This window comes from Aythya fuligula, chromosome 1, assembly GCF_009819795.1.
Source record: "Aythya fuligula isolate bAytFul2 chromosome 1, bAytFul2.pri, whole genome shotgun sequence".
In the NCBI taxonomy this organism is placed as follows: domain Eukaryota; kingdom Metazoa; phylum Chordata; class Aves; order Anseriformes; family Anatidae; genus Aythya; species Aythya fuligula.
The window spans coordinates 64908427-64932761 of NC_045559.1; the positions used below are offsets into that span (position 1 = coordinate 64908427).

The 24335-nt window shown below is 38.3% G+C and overlaps 1 protein-coding gene across 1 annotated transcript in view; it reads right to left on the reverse strand.

Moving 5' to 3' along the window:
- DCP1B (decapping mRNA 1B) overlaps window positions 1-23859 on the reverse strand; it is a 44379-nt gene extending 20520 nt beyond the window's left edge. The window contains exons 1-4 of the mRNA XM_032187956.1: window positions 23706-23859; window positions 23046-23086; window positions 20641-20768; window positions 610-676 (exon numbers count right to left, since the gene is read on the reverse strand). Coding sequence (XP_032043847.1) covers window positions 610-676; window positions 20641-20768; window positions 23046-23086; window positions 23706-23858 — 389 coding nt within the window. The 5' untranslated portion in view covers window position 23859. The remainder of the gene's footprint in view (window positions 1-609; window positions 677-20640; window positions 20769-23045; window positions 23087-23705) is intronic.
- Between the last annotated feature and the right edge of the window lie 476 nt (window positions 23860-24335).

The following is a 24335-nucleotide window of genomic DNA, read 5'->3' on the forward strand; positions in this document are numbered from 1 at the left end:
TTTCATTGCAGAGTTAGAGCTGTACAACATATATAAAATATCCTTAATATGTATAGAAGAGTCATAAATTCAAAGCTAATTGAAGTCTTGCTTTATACTCCGAAACCAAGTGAATTCTACATATATATTGCTAAAAAAGCAGGAAGCAGGAACTGAGCCGTGGCGTAGAAAGAGGATAAAAAATACAAACTGTATTATTGCAGTATGCTTTTGTAATAGTCCATACTTACATTGATATGAGAAGAAAAAAATAACAGCTACATTGAAAATCCCCCCAAATTGAGAAACTCATTACCACCACCACCACCCTTCCCACCCCCCAAAGAATTCAGAGATCTGTTTTGTAGAATTGTATCATCAGGAAACAAATCAGATGATCTGTTATATTATCATGTAGCTGGAAACCTGCATGGCAAATTAGGGAAGAAGTATTGCAATACAGTGACTTATTTCTGTATATATAAAATGCAGGTGTGTGACAATTTTACTTGCAACAAATTCTGTGTAAATAGGCTTAAAGTAGAAACCATCCTGGTAATATAATGTGCATGTATGTACAGAAATACATACATAAAAAAGCACAGAAAGTCTTGTTTACCCATCACTTACTTTTTCATGAGCTCTGCAATTCTTTGGCATTCTTCCTTATCATAAAACCAAATCCCATATATGGACACTGCAAATGCACATCAAACACAAACTATGAGAATCTTCTCAAACAGCAATTCTACCTGGTAGATATTTAAAATTGACCTGTAAAATTTTTTATTTTATTTCTGTCTTATGCTTTCCCCTTCTATAAACACAACTCAAACCCTCCAGTAAAATCAAAAAAGATCAAGAGGTGTATCTCTACTGACGTACGTCACCAGCTCTGAACCTTTGATACAGGCAAAGGTGTTTGATCCTTTTCTTCAAAACACTAAACCAAAACTAAAAGTTTGTTTTTTTGTGTGTGTTTTCTCCTTTAAAAACTTTACTTCTGTCAATTTTCCAGTTGTCCTATCATAACCACTGGACCCCAGTGGCTAGTGTACTACAGGCTGTGCTGCACGCAAACATAAGCAGGCAAGATTTGTTTAGTTTTCAACAACCATCAGGCCTATCTCATATATCATCAAAGTTGTTAGGGTAGTACAAACCAAGCTCTGCCTCCTTGCAAATTTCCTGTAATGCTGTCCATTAGTTTCACCTCCAAAGAAGTAATGACCTGTAGCCAACCCCAGGATTAGAAAATCTCCATCTAAATTCAGACTTCAGATTGTGTCCTTCACAAAGGTAAGTGCCTGCAGTTCCGCCCAGCAACACCAGATTTGAATCTACCAGTAGTCCAAAATTCTCAGATGTATGCACTGCTAGTGAAACCATCATGATGAGAATAGCCATAATGCAACTGTAACATGGATCTTACTCTCTGCACCCTGCAACCCCTCTGCAACATTGTGCAACGTCCATGTTCCCCTTGTATGATCTGGTAGCAAATGGGAAGGCACCACATTTCTCCCCTGCTTCCCCTCCTACAGCAGCAAGAGATTTCCCTTAATCTTCCTAAGATAAGGCAATTCCTAGCATGCCTTCTGACACAGGAGGGGCTGTGTCTATTTGAAAGTGGCGTAAATGGATGGAGTATCCGTTTTAAAATAATTGCAACACCGACCCTGATCGTGTAACATTTCCTTTTATCACAGGAGTCCAAGAACAATCACTTCTTCTTCGCTTCCAAAGAACTGAAACTCCGACATACAAAGCACAAGCTGGTTTTCTTAATGTCTGAAAAGAAACCGAATGTGCAGCTGTTTGCAAGACGCAAGTGTAATATTTATCTCTATCCCCCTTCAGACTTTCAGCCACATGTCTTCTATACAGCTAAAAATGGTTCAACTACTTAATATAGCATCCTGGTGAAAAGCCTTTAATTTTTTTATTTTTTCTCGTATCCCAACACATAAAAACCCAGGACCAGCAGAGAACCTGAGATGATTACAAACTGCAACCATCAAGCTAGGAACCTGTCCTGCTCTCCACTAATAAAAAAGATAAATTTACAAAGAATACAAATTTCACCGCAAACTTTCTAGCGGCATGAATATGCCTTGTGTCTTATTGGTATTAAACAGATTATTTTTTTCTTCACCCTCCATCCTTAGGCTGTGTGTGACAAAAACAGAAATTCAGATCTAAGTGGTAATGGTAAACGTTTACAGGTTAAAACTGAATGATTGAACAGGAGAGGTACAAAAAGAATTCTTCCACTGCAGCACAGAAGAAGAAATACTGTCTCACTTTTAGGCCCAGATTCAGCCATCAAGTTATCCAACGAGAGATTACTGTCAAAAACAGAGAAAGAACATATCAAAATCAAGTATCTTCTGCTCCCCAAGTGAACCAGCTACATGAGTAGCAGCTAACAAAATTCCAGTAAGGAGAGTTTTATACTGACAAGAGGGCATACATCTAGTCATCCACATTCAACAGTTCCCAACTCATTTCATTTACTAAAGGAAATGAGATTTAGTAACAGACTGATCACATTAAAGGGAAAAAAAGGCACAAAAAGTTATGATGCTGTTTGTAAGACTGAACAAAGTTATAAAGATATAATGCAGCAATCAAGTCAACAAGATGTAGTTAATATTGAATTGGAGTAAGCTACATAGGTTAAATCATCTAACTGCAATCACTTCATGTTAAAGAGCATCAATCTTTAGAATTTTTAGATTTTTAAACAGGTAGGCTGCTTCTTCTGGTACACATTAAAAAAATTGCAGCATCCATTCTATTGGACCTATGATGCTGGACCTACTGAGAAAAAGAAAGACCCAAAGAAGGTTATACCCACAATAGTATTTTTAACCTATGCCTTCCTATCTTAAAGCATGACTTGAAGCATGCCATATTAATTTTGTACCATTCTACTCTAATGCAAATGTGATCCCTTTGACCACAATGCAGTCTTTATAATTATGATGCAACCAAAGGATGTTCCTTCCACTTTACTCGGGTTCAAGTAGCAAAGGTGGCTTGTCTGTTCAAGTTTGACATCCTGCTCTGCAGGATAAAGCAAGACAGGATTGCAACAAAGGAAAAATCTGCAGTTAAGACAGCTGCATGATATCTTAGAAAGACAAATACCATCTCTGACGCTGTCCCAGAGATATTATGCAATGATATGCGAGTTGTGAAATGTCATCTTAAGTGGCTGTCATTGAGTGTGTACATTTCATGTCCGGTTCTTGATTTGAGATCCCAGACCTGGGTGTAAGATTTGAGTGCATGACCTGCAAAAACACCAGCTACTTATAATCACAGCTGAAGTCTGTAGAAAGTGTTTTTGAACTTATGAATGATAAATATATTGGACAAGTTACGCTGGAGTAACTTGAAGTCAGACACTCTGCATGTAATGGATCTTCGTAATTGTAACCACTCTGCTCCAGGATCCCAATTTGTAAAGTGGGAAAAATAATACTTCTAATCTGAGCAAGGTACAACAGGTCAGCTTATTTATAAGTCACCAGCTATTACATCAATGAGTATCACAGAAAACAACAATGAAGAGTTCTGCCCCTACTGCAGAACTTCTGCAGTGCCTAAAAAGGCAACAGGTCCACATGTAAGTAATGAGGAAAAGCCAGAATCCCAGGTAGTCACTGTTTACCTCAATGTCATTCAGACTATTTGATGACTGAAGCAAGGACCATGCTGTAAAGAATTACGAACACGTCATTAAAAATTCTCTGAGGAAAAAAAGAAAAGATTGCACAAGCAACCTTGTTATATGGTTGTTTAGGAGTGCTTGATTTTGCAGCCTTTTAAACACAACATTTTGCTTAGCTAAAACAAGATACAAAAAAAAACCAAAAAACCTGCATTATTTTACTGCCATATTGATAGTGATGTGGTTCATCCACAGGACTGGAACCTTCAGGTCTCTTGTTTCTCTACATTGTAGAAAGCAGCACAATACAAAATACTTATATATAAATGTACATATTTCTAAACAACAGAAATGCAGATTAGATATGTCCTGCTATTTCTGGAAGTTCTGAGAGAGGACTCAAAATTCTTATAATGTCCCAGGCACAAAAATGCCAGCAACCTAAAACAGTGCAAGAATCTTCCAACCAACCTAAAAACTATATTTTGATATGATCTTAACTTTTCCTAAAAAGCTGGTGAAAAAAACAAACCTATCAAAGCACTGAATACTTGCTCCTTCATTTACAGGTTGACAAAGCTTCTGATCCCGTTATTTAGGTATCTTTTAACACAGACAAGGAGAAGAATGGCTTGGTATTTACATTATTTCAAATGTTTAAAACTTCATATATGAAACAGCCAGGAAAAAAAAAACAACACACAACAAACAGCTACTAAAAGGTAAAGCATACTGCTCACAGACTTCTTAATGCAAGTAATCACATCCGGAGAGTAAAAAAAGCTTTTTAGTTTTATTGGTCAAATTCAAGCAAGGAGGAACTGTTCAATTAACTTTCTCAAAATAGACAAATAAAAAACAAAACAAAACAAAACAACAATCCACATCATGTAAAAGCCCGTGAAAACCCCTTTCCCCAAAAAGGGATGGTTAGAGAGTGGGCAGGGACTAGCTACGCTACAAGTCAAGAATAGGTTCCTCACCACCATCTGTTTAATTGTACCTGGAACTATGCCTTAAACACGTGATTTATTTATTTATTTTTTAATGGACCCTGAAATAACCTTGTGATCTTCCACAGTCATGAAAGTTGGCTGACCAATTCAGAGACTTCCAGACACAGAGCCAGCAAATATTTCTGATCTCATGAGGCAAAAAGGGACAACTCCGAGACGGCGGATTGTTTATAAAATCATGTCTGCAACTCCACGGTGACAGCCTCGACTTCTGGCAGATTTTAAATCAAAACATATAGGAAATGCCTTAAAAAAAATCAACTCTGTAACAAACAAACAAAAAAGACACTATCTGAAAAGAATATCCCCTGAATAGCCTCAAAGCTAAAGTTACGATAGCCTTGCAGGAAACTTCAAGTCCCACTGATGCATTTATTTCCATAAAGCCTAAGAGATGCAAGAGTCCATCGGCAGGTTACGTTTTGGAAAATATCCCAAAGGCAAACACAATTTGCAAGATTTCCTTTAAAATTACATTCTGCTGATACAACAAGACATGTTTAGTCCCTACACAGGAATAGTGTCTATGTAATGATCCATCTAAACTAGTGATTTTTTCCCCCCTCCACTGGTTTTCCAGTTGCATATCCTACCATTGCATCATCAGTTCCAAATACTTTTTAAATCATGATGATGCATTTAAGACATTAAAAAAAATTAAGACAAGACAACTGCTACAGGGGCCAGGCTATCAGTTTTTAAATAACAAGCTGTTCTTAATAAATCCACTATTGTTGTTATAATTTGTTCATAAGTAAAAAGTGGTTCTTATTACTATTTCACAGTGGATTTCCAAAACATCCACATCAGACTGGATCTCCACTGCCTTTTACAACAGAAATGATTATACAGTCTCACTCAAGGAACCTAACAGCTAAGTGAAGAGATAGTAAGATAAACAAATTGTGGGTGAAACTACCATTCATTCCATTTTTGATACAGAAAAGTGATAGATGCTGCCTTTGAGAAGTGAGGAAGTCTTCAGCAAGGCTGAAAATGAAATCCAAATATCCTCAGCCAACAAAAGTATCCTTCCTGTGAAAAAATGTCACAGGATGGCTCTGTGGAAAGGAAGAGTAACTCCTCAAACTCTGAAACTATTACCACTACCAGCTTTCCAGTACCTTATCATCTCTGCTGATTTCTACTACTAACCATTAAAAAGGCCTTCAATGCACACTGCAATGAAATCAGGCTCTCATCCGAATGATCTGAACATAATACAAAAATGCCATCACACAAATATAGGCTATATGTACATCCATAACTTCTCCTAGCAGAAAAGCTTACAGCAACATAACACTGCCACAAGTAAAAGAGGGCAAACTAGAAACCATGCTCCCTTCTTGATGCTGTGTACAAAATTGTACCTCATAGCTAAAACAGAACACTCCTCAGTCAAGGAGGCGGTGACAATGCTCTCCCCATTCTGAAGGATGAAAAAAAGCTGGCTTTTATTTTAAAGAATAGGAAGGAATTCTACCCTCACCTTCTCAGTGTCCAGCCTTTATATTTACATCCTGCTTTTCAAGGTTAAGGAGAGCGGCAGCTTCTCTATGTTTCTCGTCAAGTATCTGGGGTATACACATACAGACAACTTAAGACTTTTGTTGTTGCAGTTAACAGCTAATTCCATATCTGTAAATACAGTTCTTTTACTTCCCATTTCCCTATTACTATCCCCATTATCTGGGGATAAAGCCTCCTCCATTGTAAATGGCATACATGATTGCGTGGTAGAGGACTCAACAGGGTGTGAATTTTGCAGTTTTCATTTATAATTTAGTGAAATATAAGATTACGTTTCCAATGATTTTAAAGTGCATGTCTGATGTACCTGCCATGGGTTGAAGTACATCTTTAATACCAGAGCTACAGTAAAGTTCAAGGGCAAGTCGTTTTCCAAACTCTGCTGGTGTCATTTATGGTGCAATTTTTTTTTCCTCCCAGTAAAGAAGAAAAAGAATGAAAAAAAGAAAAGAAAGGAAGAATATTTTAGCTTTAAAAATGTGTTCAATAGCAAGTAATTTTTTCCCCAACTCTGTATTTTTACTATAATCAGTCTGATGAGCTATTACTGCAAACAGTTTGATTCCAGCAAAAAAAAAATTAAAAATGAACAACTTGAAAATAGGCTTCATGAAGAAGATAAGCAACCTCAACTATAGATATCTGTAATTCTGACAATTGCAATCTCATCTCTTATTTCTCCACTGCATAGCTTCACATCCTAAGTAATGGAAATACATTTGCAGATCTGGAATAAGCTCTTAACCTGCAACAACAAAAATCTATGTTGTTTGAATGTACACTCACACTTGTTGCTGTAGTAAGTGACATCTAAAAATACTGTAATATTAACATAATTAAAAAATGTATTTTCCCATTTTTATACTCTGTACGCTCTAACATTTTTGAGGCAGACAATTTCTTATTGTTTCCTACACCATCTCTTTACTACTGCGATGGTCAGAAAAATAATCTAAAATAAGCAACTGTAAAGTCAACTACTCTTTCTGACATTTCAAATGTTTAGTTCATATTTACAGCAGCGCTTACGTATTTTCTCTTGTTGATTTTCCACAGTCTCGTAACACGTTATATTAAATACATTAAAAAAAAATCTTCTCTTCTTCTGTTATAATCAGATGTTATGTTGACTTCATAACATCTGCTCACCTGTAGAGCGAGCTGGTGTTGGAAACTAAGTACCTATGATTTTTAGGAATACAATATAATTCCATTGGAATAGAAGGGACATTTACTGTTCTCGTTAATTGCAGGTGAACAGTATTAAGTCTATTCCAATTGTGGGTAGGTTCATGCTGTTAAGTTAGTTAACTTAGGTTCATGCAAGTTTCAGTGGATTGCTACACCTTGGACCCTTTATCATTTACTTATGACCACTGTAAGTTTACTTGCTTGAAAAATGAAGGATTGTTACATTTTATCCTTTAGATTTTAATAAAAATGTTTAAAGTATATTTTACGACCTATTTCTTCTTGTGAAAGTTGCAACTTAGTAACTTATTTCATAATGATTCAAAAATCCTTGAACTACCTTACTTCTTATTTTTTTTAGTGTAATGATTTTTAAAGTATTTGTATATCTTTTAAAATTAATTTTAACTACTGAAGTTAGTGTTCTGATTACTGTAAAAATTAGCAGTTTACTGACTTTTCTTCCACCACAAGACATTCTGTGTGTTTACTTGAACAGTGGGAGAAACAGAACGTACTTCTGAGATGAAGTGTGCCACCATAAAAATTAAATTTGCATGGTAAAAATCTCCTTATTTTAAAACTGTAATCCAACAGATGAAATCATCAGAAAAATCTGTATTTATCAAATTAATTCTATATAAGCAGCTAGATGCTTCAAAATACTGAAACAGCACTGGGACATATCCTGCAATTTATGAATTGCTAACTATAGAGATACATTTCAATACATAGCAAAATTTGGAGTTGCGCGCTGTGCAATTTTCATTACAACAACTGCATTATTCTCAAGCAAAGTGGCTCGTTACATTGTGCTTCAGAAGTCTGCAGTATTTTACCATATGCACAATCCTTTAGGAATAAAACATTAATTATCGTCTTTTGCTTCCCTATTCTCTCCCCTCCTTCTAACTCTCAGTGAAAATTTGAACCTCATTTTTTTTCTTTATGATAACAACATACAAAATATTGAGAGAAGACATAAAAAAAACGAAACAGAAGAGAGATGACAACTAAAAAAGAAGCAAAGTACTGCAAGTAGGTATGCAATGCTTTACATAAAAATCCACTGTTGCTTCTCTAATTATGAAATTTCATGAACCTCTCCACTGAGAGATGTTATATGTTCCCGTGAAGAAGATTTAATGCTGTATGTTGTTATGCAAATAATCCTGAAATTTTACAGAAAGGCAGTTCATTTGACAGAGACAGAAGAATTGGTGTAGATCATCAAACTGAAAGTCCATATCCTGTGTAAGACAATGACCAGCACCAGATGATTCACAGGAAGAACCTTCCTAGTCTCTCCATTGTTGACTTCTGACCTGAAGCATGTGTCTTATATCACTTTTTTTTTTCTTCTTGGCTACAGGATCTCTGGCTGTTTTTATTCATATAAATAATATCTCTGCTATGCAAAAGGATTACTGAAAGAGGCTCTAAAAGACTTAGGAGTACATGTGTCCAAAACAATGAAGCTAGCAGGTACAAACCTCATTTTTTGTGAAGAAAAACCACGTTTTTTGTGAAGAAAAATATATTTAAGAAATATATTATTTGTATGTATTTCTTATATTAATATACTTTCAGAGATATATTATTATATTATTATATGAAGACTTTATATTTTATTAAATTTTATTACAGCAAGCTCTGCACTGCAAAACCAACAACTGGACTGCAACCATAACCATTATTTGCAGAGCAGATACCAAATATTAAGCCCAACGCTGTTAGCAGTTTGTATGCCACTTAAGACAAAAAAGCAACACTGCATTTGCAGCCCTAGTGGAATTCCACTGGAACAGTTACACTGCCTTTCCGTATGTAACACATTCCTTGTCCTTTAAAGGGTATGCTATCTTATACTTCAGAAGGATTTCTTTCTTTTTGCCTCCTGTAATTGAAGAGTATTGTTTACCACCGATTTAAGGCTTGTTTTGATGAAGACGGAGCTGATGAGGCACTCAAGAGTTTGTATTAAATCAATAATAGACAGAAGTGGGCAGCTTGTATATGCACTGTGGGATACACTTGTTCCATATTTATCTTTCATGTTTTGAGAGAAGGTTACAAATATTTTTATATATATACACACACACATAAAAGAGTGTGAGAGAGCAAGCGCACATTCCAAGAGAAGTTTTCTGGCTATGTCAGGGCCGAAGTCCACCCCTTGCTAGACAAACCTATTTTTTTCAAACACAAGAGGATATTATCAGAGGAGTCCGTGCTGATATACAGAAACCAGAGATCGTCATGGCTCGGTGAGGTGATGAGCTGACGGGTGGATGGCGCCCATTATCTCCACTTCTCAATCCAAGTTTTCCTGAAAAACCACAGGGGGAGGAGAAGGCTCCAACTGAGCATAAAGCACAGAGGACAAGAAAGGACCAGGAGTGAAGAGCAAGGAAAGGAAGGATAATGCATAAGATATCGCAAAGGTTTCAAAGAGCTGGAAAGTAGTTTCTAGATGAAAGGACTGAGTTGTCAGTACTTCTGGTTTCTGGTTTTAACTTCTGTACAAGGCTATTACATAAAGTAACTCTAAAGTAAGAAAGGAATTTACTTTCAGTATACATAGGAAATATACTCAAGTTCAGCGGTTTCAACTCTCCTGGGAATTTAAAAATGTTTCAAGCCTTTGTTCGGCAAGCATATCAACCACTATCCAGCCACCAGCAAGGGGAACCTGAAACGAAGTATAAGGGGAAGCTGGTGCATGAAACTCAGCTTAACTGCTTCTACATCAAACCTGGAGGTAAGACAGCATTATACATTAGTTTGCATGCAAACTCTACTGGTGTCTGTCTGCTGGGACAAGTGTTGCATTTCTATTTGAACAGAACAGTCTGTATAATGTATGAAATAACACCAGTAGCAAACTAATAGTTGGGGATAATGTACTGTGAAGCCCTGTATGTGTTATCACACTACTGCAGGATTCAGAGAGTTTTGCTAATTCTCAAATCTGTGGAGGTAAGCAGAAGGACAGCTTCTCTTGGTAACATAATGTCTTTTGAGCATATACTGAACAGTGCTTTCCCACTTGGATTTTGACAGCGGAGCAAAAACTAAAGGCACAGGAAGGCACATAGGTAGGTATAAGAAACAAGAAAGAAAAGACAAAAAGAGGCTAAGAAGTTCAGAACATACAAAAGCTCAAAATATTAAATGCATACGTGTGTGTGAAGGGACTAATTTAAAAAGAGGGTTATGTGAGTGATTTCTAGAAAGAAACTAGTTTTGCACTATTTTCATTTGCAAAATAAGTATGTAGGCATGCACATATATATTGACACTCGTCTGGAAACATCTAGTATTTTATGCTGTACAAGGGGGTGTGTATGAAGGAGAGGGTGTACAGGTAGTCACATGAAGATAACCCTCTTTAAAAATAAAAAATCAGTTCCAACTTTAACTCCTGAGCTTTACCACATCATATGCCTATCTTATCTTGAAGAGATGTCCAGAATTGCCAGTGCTGGCAGTACACTCTCAGCAGTAAACGTCCAGACAAGCTAATACATTGCTTATGTGCCGACATCCATAAATGGGAAGCAAAGACTGTGCTTAGCAGATATACACAGTATTATATTCCTTCCATTCTGCTCAGAAACCCCTACATAACTGCAGGTTGCTTGAAAGATGCCTTTAATTCTTTTCCATGTACTTTTCCTACCGATTCACTTGCCTGGGTTGGGATGCGGTTCCACCATACTCAAAATAATCAGTAGCCACAAAAAAACTACATAGCTTTGTTTGCTTAGCTCCTTAGGATGTTTTTTCCATCATTCCACATAGCTGAAAATCTGTTAGAAGTGCTGCATTTCTTTCCCTTGCGTTTTTTACCACCTTCATCACAACTGAAACTCATCATTAGAGCAAAAAGATGGCTGCAGTCATCACAGTTAGAGTTACAAGATCTGCCACCCTTAGAAAAAACACTTCACAAACACGAAGCATTCTATGTCATTTGTGTTTCTCAAAGATTTCCAGAACTAGGACCAAATTCTCAGGGTAGGAAGAAACAACAAAACTGTTCTTTAAGGCAAGTCTGCACTGAAACCTTACATACCCATACTGAACTGCGCCGGGTGACAAGGGACATGGACTTTCTCATCAAAATTGATGTCTTAAGATCAAGGCCTTTGATTTCCACTCAAAAACATAAATTTTAATTAAAGAATCTCATGAAGAATAAGACAGAGCTGGGAAAAATAAAAAGGATTACTTTAGAAATACTTAACAGTACAAAGAGTTTTGCTTCAAAACAAAAACAGAAAAAAAAAAAACCAACATATTGGAATACTACAGTTCCTCCACTTTTTTGATGTGAACTCTAAAAACTTAAATCTAAAAATCACAGAACTACACTTGCTCCTCACAGTAAGCACAAAAAAATCTCAAGTACCCTAAAGAAGAGTTAATACCTGATAATCCTAAAATCTCAATCAACGGTTTAGTTTGGCTGGGGCCTCTGCAGGTCAGCCGCTCCACCCTTCTGCTCAAAAAAGGGCTAGATAAGATAAGATAAGATAAGATAAAGAGTTAGGAAAATAAAAGAAACTGTGATCAACTACAAGTTACCAAACAAAAGTATATCCTACTGTACTTTTCCATTTTATTTATTTTTACAGTAATTTGCATATAGACGTACCTTGCTCTAAAAAAAGAAAAGATCCTGTCCCCTTCAGAAATCACATTGTGTTAAAAATCCAATCCTATTTCCAAAGAATCAAGCAGAGTTTAGTTATAGATCTCAAAACCAAACGCATCAGGTTGTATACTCTACAACATGCAAACTAACTAACCGTTAGACAAAAGATTGGGATTCCCAGTCTTAGAAACCTCCTGCCTTGAGCCAGCACTGCTGCACGTCCATCTACATGCAACTGCAAAATACTGTTTAATTACACCATAAAATTATCACATTATTTTTATATCTTTACAAGTAAACATTAAGGATTTTTAGGTCTCCTTTAAAATTAGAGTAAGAGACAGAAAGGCCGATATGTAATATACATGTATAAGCACATATATTTTGCATATAAAAATGTAACGCAATACCTATGGTATTGCTAAAGGGATGGATTATTACTCTTCTTGATATTCTGAAGTAATTTTTGTTATCTTTCAAGTACATTACATTCTTTGGTAGACAGAAGCATGTACCAATGCTTTCATATGTGCTTTTATAAACCACTCTAAGAACACCTAATTTCTGCATACAGGTACGAAGAAGTCACCCAACAGAACACTAGACAGTATTTCACAGGAAAAAAAAAAATATATATATATATCCACTGTGCATCAGATAAGTAAATAACTAGAAGCAGGAAGAAATTTGCTTCAACAAAATTTGCACATGACAAACTATAAATTATTTAAGCTGTACGCAACCTAAAACAAGTTTTGGAAAACATGCATGCAACCTGACAAAGTCAATTGTCAGTCAATTTTGTTTTCTGATTTTAGAATCAAGTGTTACTACAACATTGATGTATTTTCAGTATTTATGTTTTCCTTTTAAATTTAAAAAGGAAAAGTAATATCTGTTTTTGAGAGTATTAGGATTAAAATGTTGAAACCTCAAATTTGCTGAGAACTAGAGGTGAATAACATCCAGGGAAGATAACCCTGACCTCTGCTGCTGTTCCTGGCTAGCTGGAGGCACGATGAATTTTTATCAGGCTGATCAAAGGAGGCATGGTGGAAGGGGAAGAAGGAGGAGCTACTTGTTTATTTTTCTGAGACAAAAATGTCTCCCAAGGACAGCACCTCAGGTAAAACCTTATTTGTATTCTGAACAAAGGCAGCGGTTGGTGCAGACCAGCTTTTAGAAAAGCTTTAGCCAAATCTGGTCAGCAAGCAAACTAGCTGACAAGAACCTACCTCTAATGAGGGCAGGCCCCTCTGCCAAAATTGCTTTGAATTTGTACGGTTTGAGCTTTCACTTCTCAAACACTTTTGTTCCAAACTGATAAATAGTTTTTCAAAGTTTTACACTACAAAAATATTTTCTTCAGCAAAACCGACAGATTCCAGCGGGCCAGAATAATAATTCTGTAACCTAGCTTAGTCTCAACAACATTGTTTTTAAGTTATTCAGCTGTGACAAAAACACTGCATTTTGCTTACCGATGCAGTAACAGAAAGCCACAAACTTCTTTTTTTTTTTTTTTCTCTTAAATCAGCAGACCACTTAGTTTAGAGGAAACTAATACAAATTGAATGAAATCAAAATCCTTTTAATGGTATTTGTTTCAAAATGTTCAATGAGCATTTGGAGAATGATCAGCTGAATACGTATTTCAATTTACTGTGTTCAGCTTTCTTTTTTTCCCATGATTGAACCAGACACTGTATGTTGGCAGGTAGGAGGCTGATAAATTAAGCTCTCTATTGCAAACTGACATTTTTACCAAAACCAAAAACCAAACAGAAACTGTATTACATCATAAAAAGAAAGCCCAAAATACCTGTTTTGCTTATCTCAATGAAAATAATTGAGCAAGTAGTTGTCTATTGATCGATATGCATAATGATGAATCTAAACTTGCACATTAAGTAAATTTAACAACCAAATGCTGGCTTCATTCTTAAAACACTTGAGAGAAAAGAAGGGATTTTTAGATAGTGAATTCTAGAATATATAACGTGGGATAGACCAACAAACAGGTTTCCAGGTAAAAATAGACACTCTGGCATCTAAAAGATCTTTTTCATGCCATGTTGTTTTTATACATTGCTCAAACTATCACTGCTGTCACCTTGTTTCTCTCGAAATGTAGACTTTTTCTAACTAAGATGCTCCTTACAAGAGAAATGTTACTATTAGTGTACCTGCACAATCAATGGGTCTTCCAACATGCCTACAGAACTGCAGCATTATTCATTTAGTATATATTTATACCCTATAAATAAATTATTAGAAGGGTAAACCGAAATGAACCCCTATCAGTCTCCAAGAAGATGAGCTTTTCTATTTGCAAGTACTCTAGGATGCTGTAACACAGAATCTAGAAGTGAAAAAATAATAGTTTTAGAAAAATATACACCATTATCTTTTCCTAAACGTTTTACAATCATCAACAAACATATATTAGGAAAAAAAAAATCATACATAAATAATTATGGGAAAAAATAGGAAAAAAATACACTCAAAAACCATGTAACAAACTTTAGGCTACTTCTTGGGACAACTGGGAAACTTTTCTTCCCCTCCAATCCCACCTACTGGGAGTCCCTGCAGCGTAGAAATCTAGGAAAACGATACTCTCTGTTCAGGGTTCTGACGAACACAGGGTGGCAGGTTAAACTGGACAACTGAAATTAGGATGAGGTTTTACACGTACCATGTGTCTAGACAGCTTTACCAAAAGCAGGCACGCCTGGGCTGCTTGCGTAGCAACTCCTGAACCTCTGCAAAAGCTCATATTCAGTAGGATGTGTCATATCTGGCTAGAAAGCTTCATTCGGTTTCAGTTTTAGGAGATGATGTGATCAAAGGTCTTGCTACACATGTGGCACAGAAATGAAAAACAAGATCTATGCACAAACAGGTATAGAGCCTGGTCAGATAAAGACTGTTTGTTGCGCTTTTACACAGTTTCTTTCTCCACTTCCTGTACCATAAAAGCACCCAATTAACCTGTATCAGGTTGCTGTGGTTTAACCCTGCCTGCAGCTAAGCACCACACGGCCGTTCGCTCACCCTCTCTGCTCCCTCTCTGGGATGGGGGAGAGAATTAGAAAGAAATGAAAGCCTGTGGGTTGAGACAAAGACAGTTTATTGGGTCAGAAAAGAAAGGAAAATAATAATAATGATAATAGTACTAATAATGGGTACGAAACAAGTGATGTACAATGCCATTGCTCACCACCTGCTGACCGATGCCCAGCCTATCCCCGATTAGCTGCCCCCCCCCCACCCCATATTAATTGATCAGCATGACCCCATATGGCATGGAATACCCCTTTGGCCAGTTTGGGTCACCTGTCCTGGGTCTGTCCCCTCCCAGCTCCTGCTGCACCCCCAGCCTGCCTGCTGGCAGGGCACAGCAAGAAGCTGAAAAGTCCTTGGCTTGGTGGAAGCACTGCTCTGCAACAATTAAAACATCAGGGTGGTATCAACATTCTTCTCATCCCAAATCCCAAACACAGCACCATACCAGCTACTGGGAGGACAATTAACTCTATCCTAGCGAAAGCAGGACACAGATCATTGTGAGAATTAGCATTCTAGCTCCTTATAAGCTAGGACCTTGTATTTTTTTTCTGTCAGCTGAAACGCACAAGGTGTACTGAGCTCTAAGATACACAACTTAATTCTCCTCGAGCTCCCCACGTCCTATAAACATGAAAAACAGTATTTGGGGATGAAATGATAAATCGATCCATTCAAGAAAAAATTAACTGGCCCAGCACACATCCATATACGTCTGGTGCAAATACACCGTTGGAAATAGTTGCGAGTAAATTATTACACAGTTGATCATTGCTAAGTAGAAACTGAAGTTATTTTAACCAATGTTTTACAATTACACATTTCTTCTGAACTATTTCACATTAACCAGCATCAAGCTTTAAACAACAAATGGTGCTTTTCACAATAAATACAAGGGAATAAACATAAGGGAAAAAGTATTAATTACGTAGTTAAGGTTGCTCAAATATAAACCCAGAAAATTTTGTGAATCTTTAAAATCACCAGATGATTAAAAAAAAAAAAAGCAGAAGTAGTCTTACTTGGTCACACAAAGAAAGTGCCTAAAGCTGCAGTTAACTACAGAAGTTTAGAGATCACCTTGGAAATCCTTATTTAACTGATAAGCCTTTTGTTTCTTGGTGTAATTAGCCATGGATTTCTGCTGGTGTTAAGCACTCAGTAATTTGAGCTTCCCTCCTGGCTTTCACACAAATAATCCTAGTGCTGGCCAGACAAACACATTTTCTAAACTAAGCTTTTCTGTGAAGTAGGGGATCAGTGCAAACGTTAACTGGCATGGAACCCAAATCTGGCCCCAGACTGCAGGGAACAGACTACGGGTATCTGCATAAACAGGTTTTAGGCATTATTTTGATTCTAGATTACTGAGATCATGTGGAACTATAGGAGAAATATGAAGAACAATAAAAGAAAAAGATCAAATATTCCTTTTAGAAGTATTCATAAACTTTACTTTTATTGTATATAGGTGAGGAAAGCTTTTCCTATTGTAGTTATGTATTGGATGCAAAGCAATCTTTCCAAAATGATAACATATAACCTGAAAAGATGCTGGTGGACTTGTCCGGTACGCAAGTACCATCTTTTGCTGCTAAGAACATTTATTTTAGCTTGTGTAATGCAATCAGCCACACATATTCAGCTGTACTAAAACTAAGCTGGTTTCAGCAAACATTCAGAATATGAGAACAAACAAAACACTGGGCAGAATGTCTTTACTCCTCCAAATGCTCATTTTTTCTTTCTTTCCCTGAAATTTACACTACCACAAAAAACAAATACAAGTCCTCTTATGTGAGAAAGCAACCATACCAGTTATAAAAGCAGGGAAAGCTCTGTTATACCTGATTAGTTGTACCTAACAATTATAGCTAATAATTTGTACAAAAAATAGAGAAAGAAGTAACATCAAGCAAACAAAAAAAAGGTAACTCCTTTCCAGATCTAGATTAAGTATTACTGGCAACCTGTCAACTCTTTTGCCACATGAGCAGTTATTACTGAATACTGGTTGTTAGTATCTAGAAGCGGAAAATAAAAGCAGTATTACAACATTAGTGCCTAAAAAAAAAAAAAAAAAAAAAGGGATGAAAACCCCAGAAAGAAGCCTAAAGGCTGAGTTTTGTAAGAGTGATAAACAGAAATATAATAATGCAAAACCCAATGAAAATACTCATATAGACATTTCAAGATAGATACTCAGCATCACGTTTGGATAAGACCCTAGTGGAAACAGATCCCTAACATTGAGGAAATTATTTTATGTAGCAAAGGCTTTGAAATACAGGGTAAGGAAGAGTTATCTGTGTCTCGGTGGAGAAATCACCATGTAAATTATTTCAATGGGCCCAGTAAACCTGAAAAAGTCAAGTGAGATGGCAAATAAATTTTCTTTTATGGGTTTCTAATCCAAGTTTGCTCTGAAAACAGAGATGTTTCCACAAAAATCTACGAAAACAACAGTTTTTCCTTTGAAGTACCAAGAGCTTCATTGGAGCTGTTATTGGAGAAATAACACTTAAGCATTTATAAGAATATTTCATGAAAATAAAATCCTTATTTAGGGGTAACACGGAACACATCTGATACTAATAAAAATCCTGAACCAGTAGATTTTTAATCTATTTATTTTTTTAGGAAAGCATATATGAATCTTCCCTTACAAAATTAAATTATCCAATTAAATTGCAGATATAGGTTTCTCCATGATTAGATGGCGCAGCTAACACTGGAAAAAAAAACAGACATATAGGCTCAGCTGAAGACTCTTAAAACAAGAAGCACACTGGCTGAGGATCTTGTACCACCCTTTTTCATGCCTGCATTCAGGGTTATGATACAGCATAGAGTGCCACAAGGCCAAAAAGCTACTAGACCTTGTGGCTGAGAGATCCTGAACTGAAAGAAAAATTCAGTTACTTTCACATTGCCACTAGCAAATTGTCAGTGTGGGTGGTGTGAGTTAGCTGCATGGTGCAAGCTGCCTGCTGGGGTTACTTGCTTGCTCCCCTCAGTGAGGCCAGGGAGAGAATTAGGAGGGCAAAATTGAGAAAACTTATGGGTTGGGATGAAGAAAGGTTAATATGTAAAACAAAGCTGTGCGTACAAGCAAATATGTAAAACAAAGCTGTGCGTACAAGCAAATTAAAACAAGGAATTCGTTCCCTACTTCCCACCAGCAGGGTAATTAGCCCTTTGCATCAGGAAAGCAGGGCCACATCAGGTTACTTGCAAAGACAAATACTGGAGCTCCAATCATGTTTCTTCCACCCCCTTTTCTGCTGCTCTCCCCCAGCTCTTGCTGCTGAGCTTACCACCACATGCTGGGGACATCCCCCAGCCCAGCTGGGGTCAGCACCTTGCTGGTGGGGTTGCACAAGAACAGAGAAGGCCTCGATGCTGTGTGAGCACTGCTCAGTGGTAGCTGGTGCATCCCTGCGTGATCAGCACTGCTGTGGCCACAAATCCAAAACGCAGCACCATATATGCTGCTAGGAGGAAAATTAACACTATTCTAGCCAAAACCAGCCCATTATCTTGGCTCCAAAGACCTCCTTTTTACCTCCCTGGCTCCCATCCTCCTGCTCCTAACTTCCCTAGTTCATTTGTTACACTTGCTGGGTTTGTTCTTTAACGCACAGTCAAAATTCTTTATGGTAGCGCCTCCTCGTACGGATCTGCAAAGTCTCTAGCAGAAGGAAGTATTATTTTTTCTAGGCGAAGGGGAACCTTTTGGTGTGTTTATGAACAAAGGAAGATGCGATAAAATTCTACTGTACAGAAATGCGAAGAGGCACCAACAAACCACTCTAAATTTCATAAAGACGGACGGGCAATGAATTTTTCAAGAAAATCCATCTGTGAGCAGCCAGATGGAAATCATACCCTAAAAGAACCTTTGTCTAGACAGAAGAACCCAGAAATGGTTTTTTGCATTTTGCTGTTGCACAATTGGCCCAAAAGCCCCAGACGTGTTACCTGAACGCAGACTTGCTGCTCAGAAGCACGTTAGTACCTGTATTTGAGACACTGCAAATCTAAATTCTGATGTCTCTTATTGAACAAATGGCTCACGTTCCCACCCCCAAACACCAGATTCCTCTCCCAAATAAATCAGTTTATGTAGTATTCAGACTAAAGACTGTCTTACTTCATGTCAGTATAGTTATGACAGCTTCTAATTACTCTTTATACCAATTGTCTCAACAAAAATGAAAAATTAGTAGAACAGACTTCAAAAAGCAGGTATCAGTATATAAATAATTCCTAAAGGAATTTCAAAATGAGGTAAAAATAAATTACATATACATAGGAAAGACTCTTCAAAAAAAAGACAAGTGAAATAAGTCTCATGGTACTTAAAAATCCTAATGTCTGGTCTAGCCTAAGCTAGTTTGGACAGATCTGTATTTCTTTTCAGTTTCTTATGGATTTTCAAAGAGGGAATTTCAATTCTTTTTCAGCCTATCTAATACTCTCAAAAATAGAAGTTTCATTTAGATTATTTAAAATGGTATCTCTATTGTTTCTACCACATAGTGTGTGAGCAACAGAATTCCCTCTTGATATAACTTTCCAACTCCAAATTAAGTTTATAAAATAAAAAGGACTAGCAGATTATTAAACTGTGCTGCTTTGTATGCCATGAATTTCCTCTGCTTTTACTTCATCCAGAGGGAACACTTCTGCAACACGGTATACATAAAGAATTTTTGCAATCAACTTTTACGCATCAAGCACAAAGTACAGATCATACTAAAGCTCTACTTCCAAGTATGGATATAAAACTGCATATTTATAAATGTTCATTCTTACATAATTGCACGTTGTAATGGTCTGTGTGTTTATCTGCATGAAAACTGTCATGTCTTCCACTCATGTCTGAGTTTGCCTGATGCATGCTAATTCTCAGATAGAGGACAAAGACAGAGCTCAAAGTAGTATCTTCATCTCTCATCGGGGTTTAAATTAGGCTCAACACTATGGCGTTGGAGTTTCCTGTAATAGTTGAGAAGTTACACACCTTCCAGTCTGCTGTAAGGACAGCATACCAGAGCTGAAGAACAGAGCAGGGTTTGAATTAGCTGCATTTGTTTAACTTTATGCAGAACAAACACTGAGATCACAAGTATTATTCTACCCTTTGGTGGATTTGCTTTGTGACGAGACTTCCCAACACTGAGCAGGGTATATTCAGAACACGCAGTTATCTCCGAGCCTCTACACCCACCATGTATACACGGCCATAAAAGTCCACTATTAACCAGTTAAGTGATGAGATTACTGCTGAACGCGTTCTAACACTTTCTTTTGAATAGTGATATTTCAGGTAGCATTGAACAACTCTTTTTCAGCATGTCAAAGAGGATGTATTCTTTCAATTGCTACTGTTTAACCACCTAGTTTCAGCCCTTGAAATCTGCAGTCTCATCATTTGTACTACTTTAACCACGAATAGACTCTGAAGAAGAGCTCACCTCTTTAGCATTTAGCCCAACATATCACACACTTACATCTGGCATTTCTGTAAAGTAGAAAAGGGTCCTGCAGCTGGAAATCAAGGTCTTTAGTAATTGGTTCTGTTCGATTTTCCATGCTCAGCCTGTTCATAATTGTGAAGCCATGCCTTGGAGAAGCTGATCTGAAAATTATCAAGTAGAAATCACATCAAGTCAAGGAAAAAAAAGAATACTTTTTTTTTGTCGTTGCATAGTTCTCCAAAATTATTTTTCTTTTCTCAGAGATACTATAAAAATCTAATTCTGTTGCCAAGGAAAGTACTATTGAGCTTCGTAGTCTTTCATACAATCCTTTTTATTTTTTTCAAAACCCTATATTCTACTTGAGAAACAACAGAAGCACCACTGGTCCCACAGTAGCTGCAGAGAGCATGCAGCAACTGTGACACTACCATTTGAGGTGCAATACTTTAGTCATACCATTAATCATATATGCCTGTCCAGTTTTTGTTTCAAGCTATAAGGCCTACAAAACTTCTGAACAGGCAAGATGTAACTAAGTGCCACTTAATTCCAGATCACTGGCACCACGTTTTCCAACCACCATCTACTTGATAGTTTCCTGCTAGAGTAGAAAACAGCAATTAGTAAGATTCGGTCACGGGCAAAGAGCACAGTATTTTATTACTTTTAACGTTCAGCTAACAATTGAGAATGGTATTGAAAATCCTGTTTGGGACTTACATAAGTATGCACATCATTATGCTTGCTCATGGGGGGTTACACTTCAAGACAGTTAGATGATTTTTATTAATGTGAGCTGTTAACCCTATCACCACCCAGACAGGAAACATTACTTTCAAACAATGTTATGGCAATAAAGAAAATGACGATAGTTAAAATTTTGGTAACGTTGCCATCTCTGCTAATTGCCTGTTGGTGGACATCTCTACAAAATCCAAAGCACAGGGACCTACATTAGAGGGTAGGAGGCAACATGAAATTAAACACAACTGGAACCCTTAACAAGAATCCTTGTTTGCAACAATCAGGACTTAAAAAAAATAAAAAATAAAAAAACAAACAAACCACCAGTCCATTTCCACTGGTATTAACTCAGTGGGAAGTCTGATTTTTGACTCTTCCTCAGAATTTGCAATTTGTGATAAAATCAACTCCAGTGAAAGGGCAGCATTACTTTACATTGTCGTAACAGTAATAAGAAGTGACAAAAACACCAGTAGACTCCAACCTGCAGTCTGTTAGCAATGTTTTTTTTTCCACGATTTTATGTCATTGTTCAAAGCCACAGGACATAAAGTTAAAATTGATGGGGAGGGCCCTGTGTAATGTTGCTCACAGCTCACAACCTGTTCTGTATAGTTGCCTACATGGCAGGAAGGGTAGCTATCTCTGCCTGTAAATGGAAACTTCCTCAACCAACAAGAATAACGATAAAAGATCACAGATACTACAAGTGCCAGGTTACATGCTGTCACTTCTGGAGTTTTAAATCCAACATACCAGAGAAATACTACCTCTGTTTTGCAGCACAGAACCAGCTACCTCTGCCTACTGCTAGCGCAGCCAGGGGTCAGTTCTTTAATTTTGTAGTGGTAATTATAAAAGCATCTTATTTCACCTTTTCATTCTTTTCCGCTTACCTAAGAGAAGCTTAGAAAAGTTATTCATTATTATTTCGACTGCTGGCACAAAAGAGCTCAAAAATATTAAAACTGCCTTTCCTACTTCACACGAAGCTCACAGTCTCTTGGGCCTCCCTGTCCATTTGTCACTTCACTTCACACATGCCTCTTGACCACTGCAAACAATCTTCTGCTTTCTCAGTTCTCCCACTGGATCCTCAAAAGCACGAATGTTGAAGGAGAAAATTTCTGCTTCAGTGTCCCATCCGAGCAGCTACTGCATGATCTGCTCATCAAGCCTTTTTCTGGTTTTAACTTCAGTGACACGGAAATGCTAGGGCACTACCTTGGCTGGGCACATACCCAAACATAGGGCATGCTTTTCAACAGAGCTAAATGGTAGAATAAATGATCAAATAAAAGCTCTGAAAAGTTACAGCCAGACCTGGTGCAAAAAGCGAGCATTGAAAAAAAACTGCATGCTGGATGAAATTCTACTATTCTTTTACTTTAAGGAGTATCATTATTTATTTCACTCTTTGTTTTTTGTTTGGACTCCTTAAAACTGCAAATGTCATGTTCTATTTAAGACAGCTGTGCAGATTCCTATGGTTCACCCATATCAAGATTTAGTCTTATCCACATAAACGGTGATGCCTACTTCCCTGTGTTTTCTTCCCTGCATTTCTTTGCCAGCATCAGTTTCTTTTCACCTTTGAGTATGAGGTGATTCAGAGCATTTTCCTTCACTCAGCCAGCTGGCTTCTCCACATCCACAGATCACTTTCAAATGTTAAAACACAGCGCTCTCACCTTGTGTAAACAAACAGCGTTCCCTCCACATCAGTCTTCTCCTGAACAAAAAGACATCAAAAGAAGTTGAAGCGAGGGTTTGCCAAACACAAGCAAGCCCCTTTTTTTCCTTTCTTTTACCAACCCTGAGAGCATCACACCTCCCAGCGAAGCCATGAAACAAGCCCCACAGCTCCATGGGATGGCGGCGAGCGAGCAGGGTTTGTGGGGCCAGTTTTGTGAGGAGTTGTGGACGGGATAAAGGCTGGATGATGTAGGAGGTGTGGACGGGATAAAGGCTGGTCGATGTATGATCACACAGCGGGGCTGCTCTGCTGCCAGCCCCCAGGAGCAGCCAGCTGAGGGCACAGCACGTGTGTGGCAGCCAGCACCCAGCCCTCAAACCCACAGTGCTCAACCAACAGCCAGGTGCTGACCACCCCTGGAGGCACCCATGAAGACCCCCAGCACCATTCCCCATCAGCAGGGCTTTTAACACACACGCAGCCCCCTGGGGCACCCCAGGGTCCCTCACGGACCCCTCACACCCCAACATGGCGCCCACCCCCTCACCCCCCGCATGGCTGCGAGAGGGGCGGGGCCTCCCCATAGAGGGCGTGGCCTCCTCTCGCCCCGCCCCCCGGGGCTTGGGGTCCGGGGGGGGGCTGTCCCCCGACGTACCCACTCGTTGGCGCGGTGCCCGAAGGTGTAGAGCGCCACCTGGCTGGCCACGTCCACGATGCTGCTGATGTAGGGGTCGTGCTGCCGCAGCGCCGCCAGGCTGATGTCCAGCCCCTTGCCCAGCAGGGCGGCCCCGGACACCGCCGCCGCCATCTTGCCCCCTGACAACAACACAGGGTTGCTCGGAGGCGCAGCTAATCCAGCGCCGAGGGGAGGGAGCGGAGCGGAGCTGCCTTCGCCCTCCTCCTCCTCTTCCTCCTCCTCCCGCCCCGCCCCGCCGCAATCGAGCGCCGAGCGCCTCGATTCGACGCGAGGGGCACCGCGTTAGCCTGTGGGGGGAACACCTTTTAATAAATATATATATTTACACACATATACATGTAACACAAGCACAGGGAAGCATAAACAAGTGTGCCCCGACACGGAGCTGCACAAGCTGCAGAGGAACAGATGGACAAGACCATGGGTCTAGTCACCATATTTTCCTGTCACACGTACACATTTACTATCAGTCTATCGATGCCAACAGTTTACAGCGGGTATATCAGCTTCGTGTGGCGTGCAGACACATTCGATAACGTACATTTATACTTAAAGGACTTGCTTAAGAGTCCAGCCTGAACCCAGTGT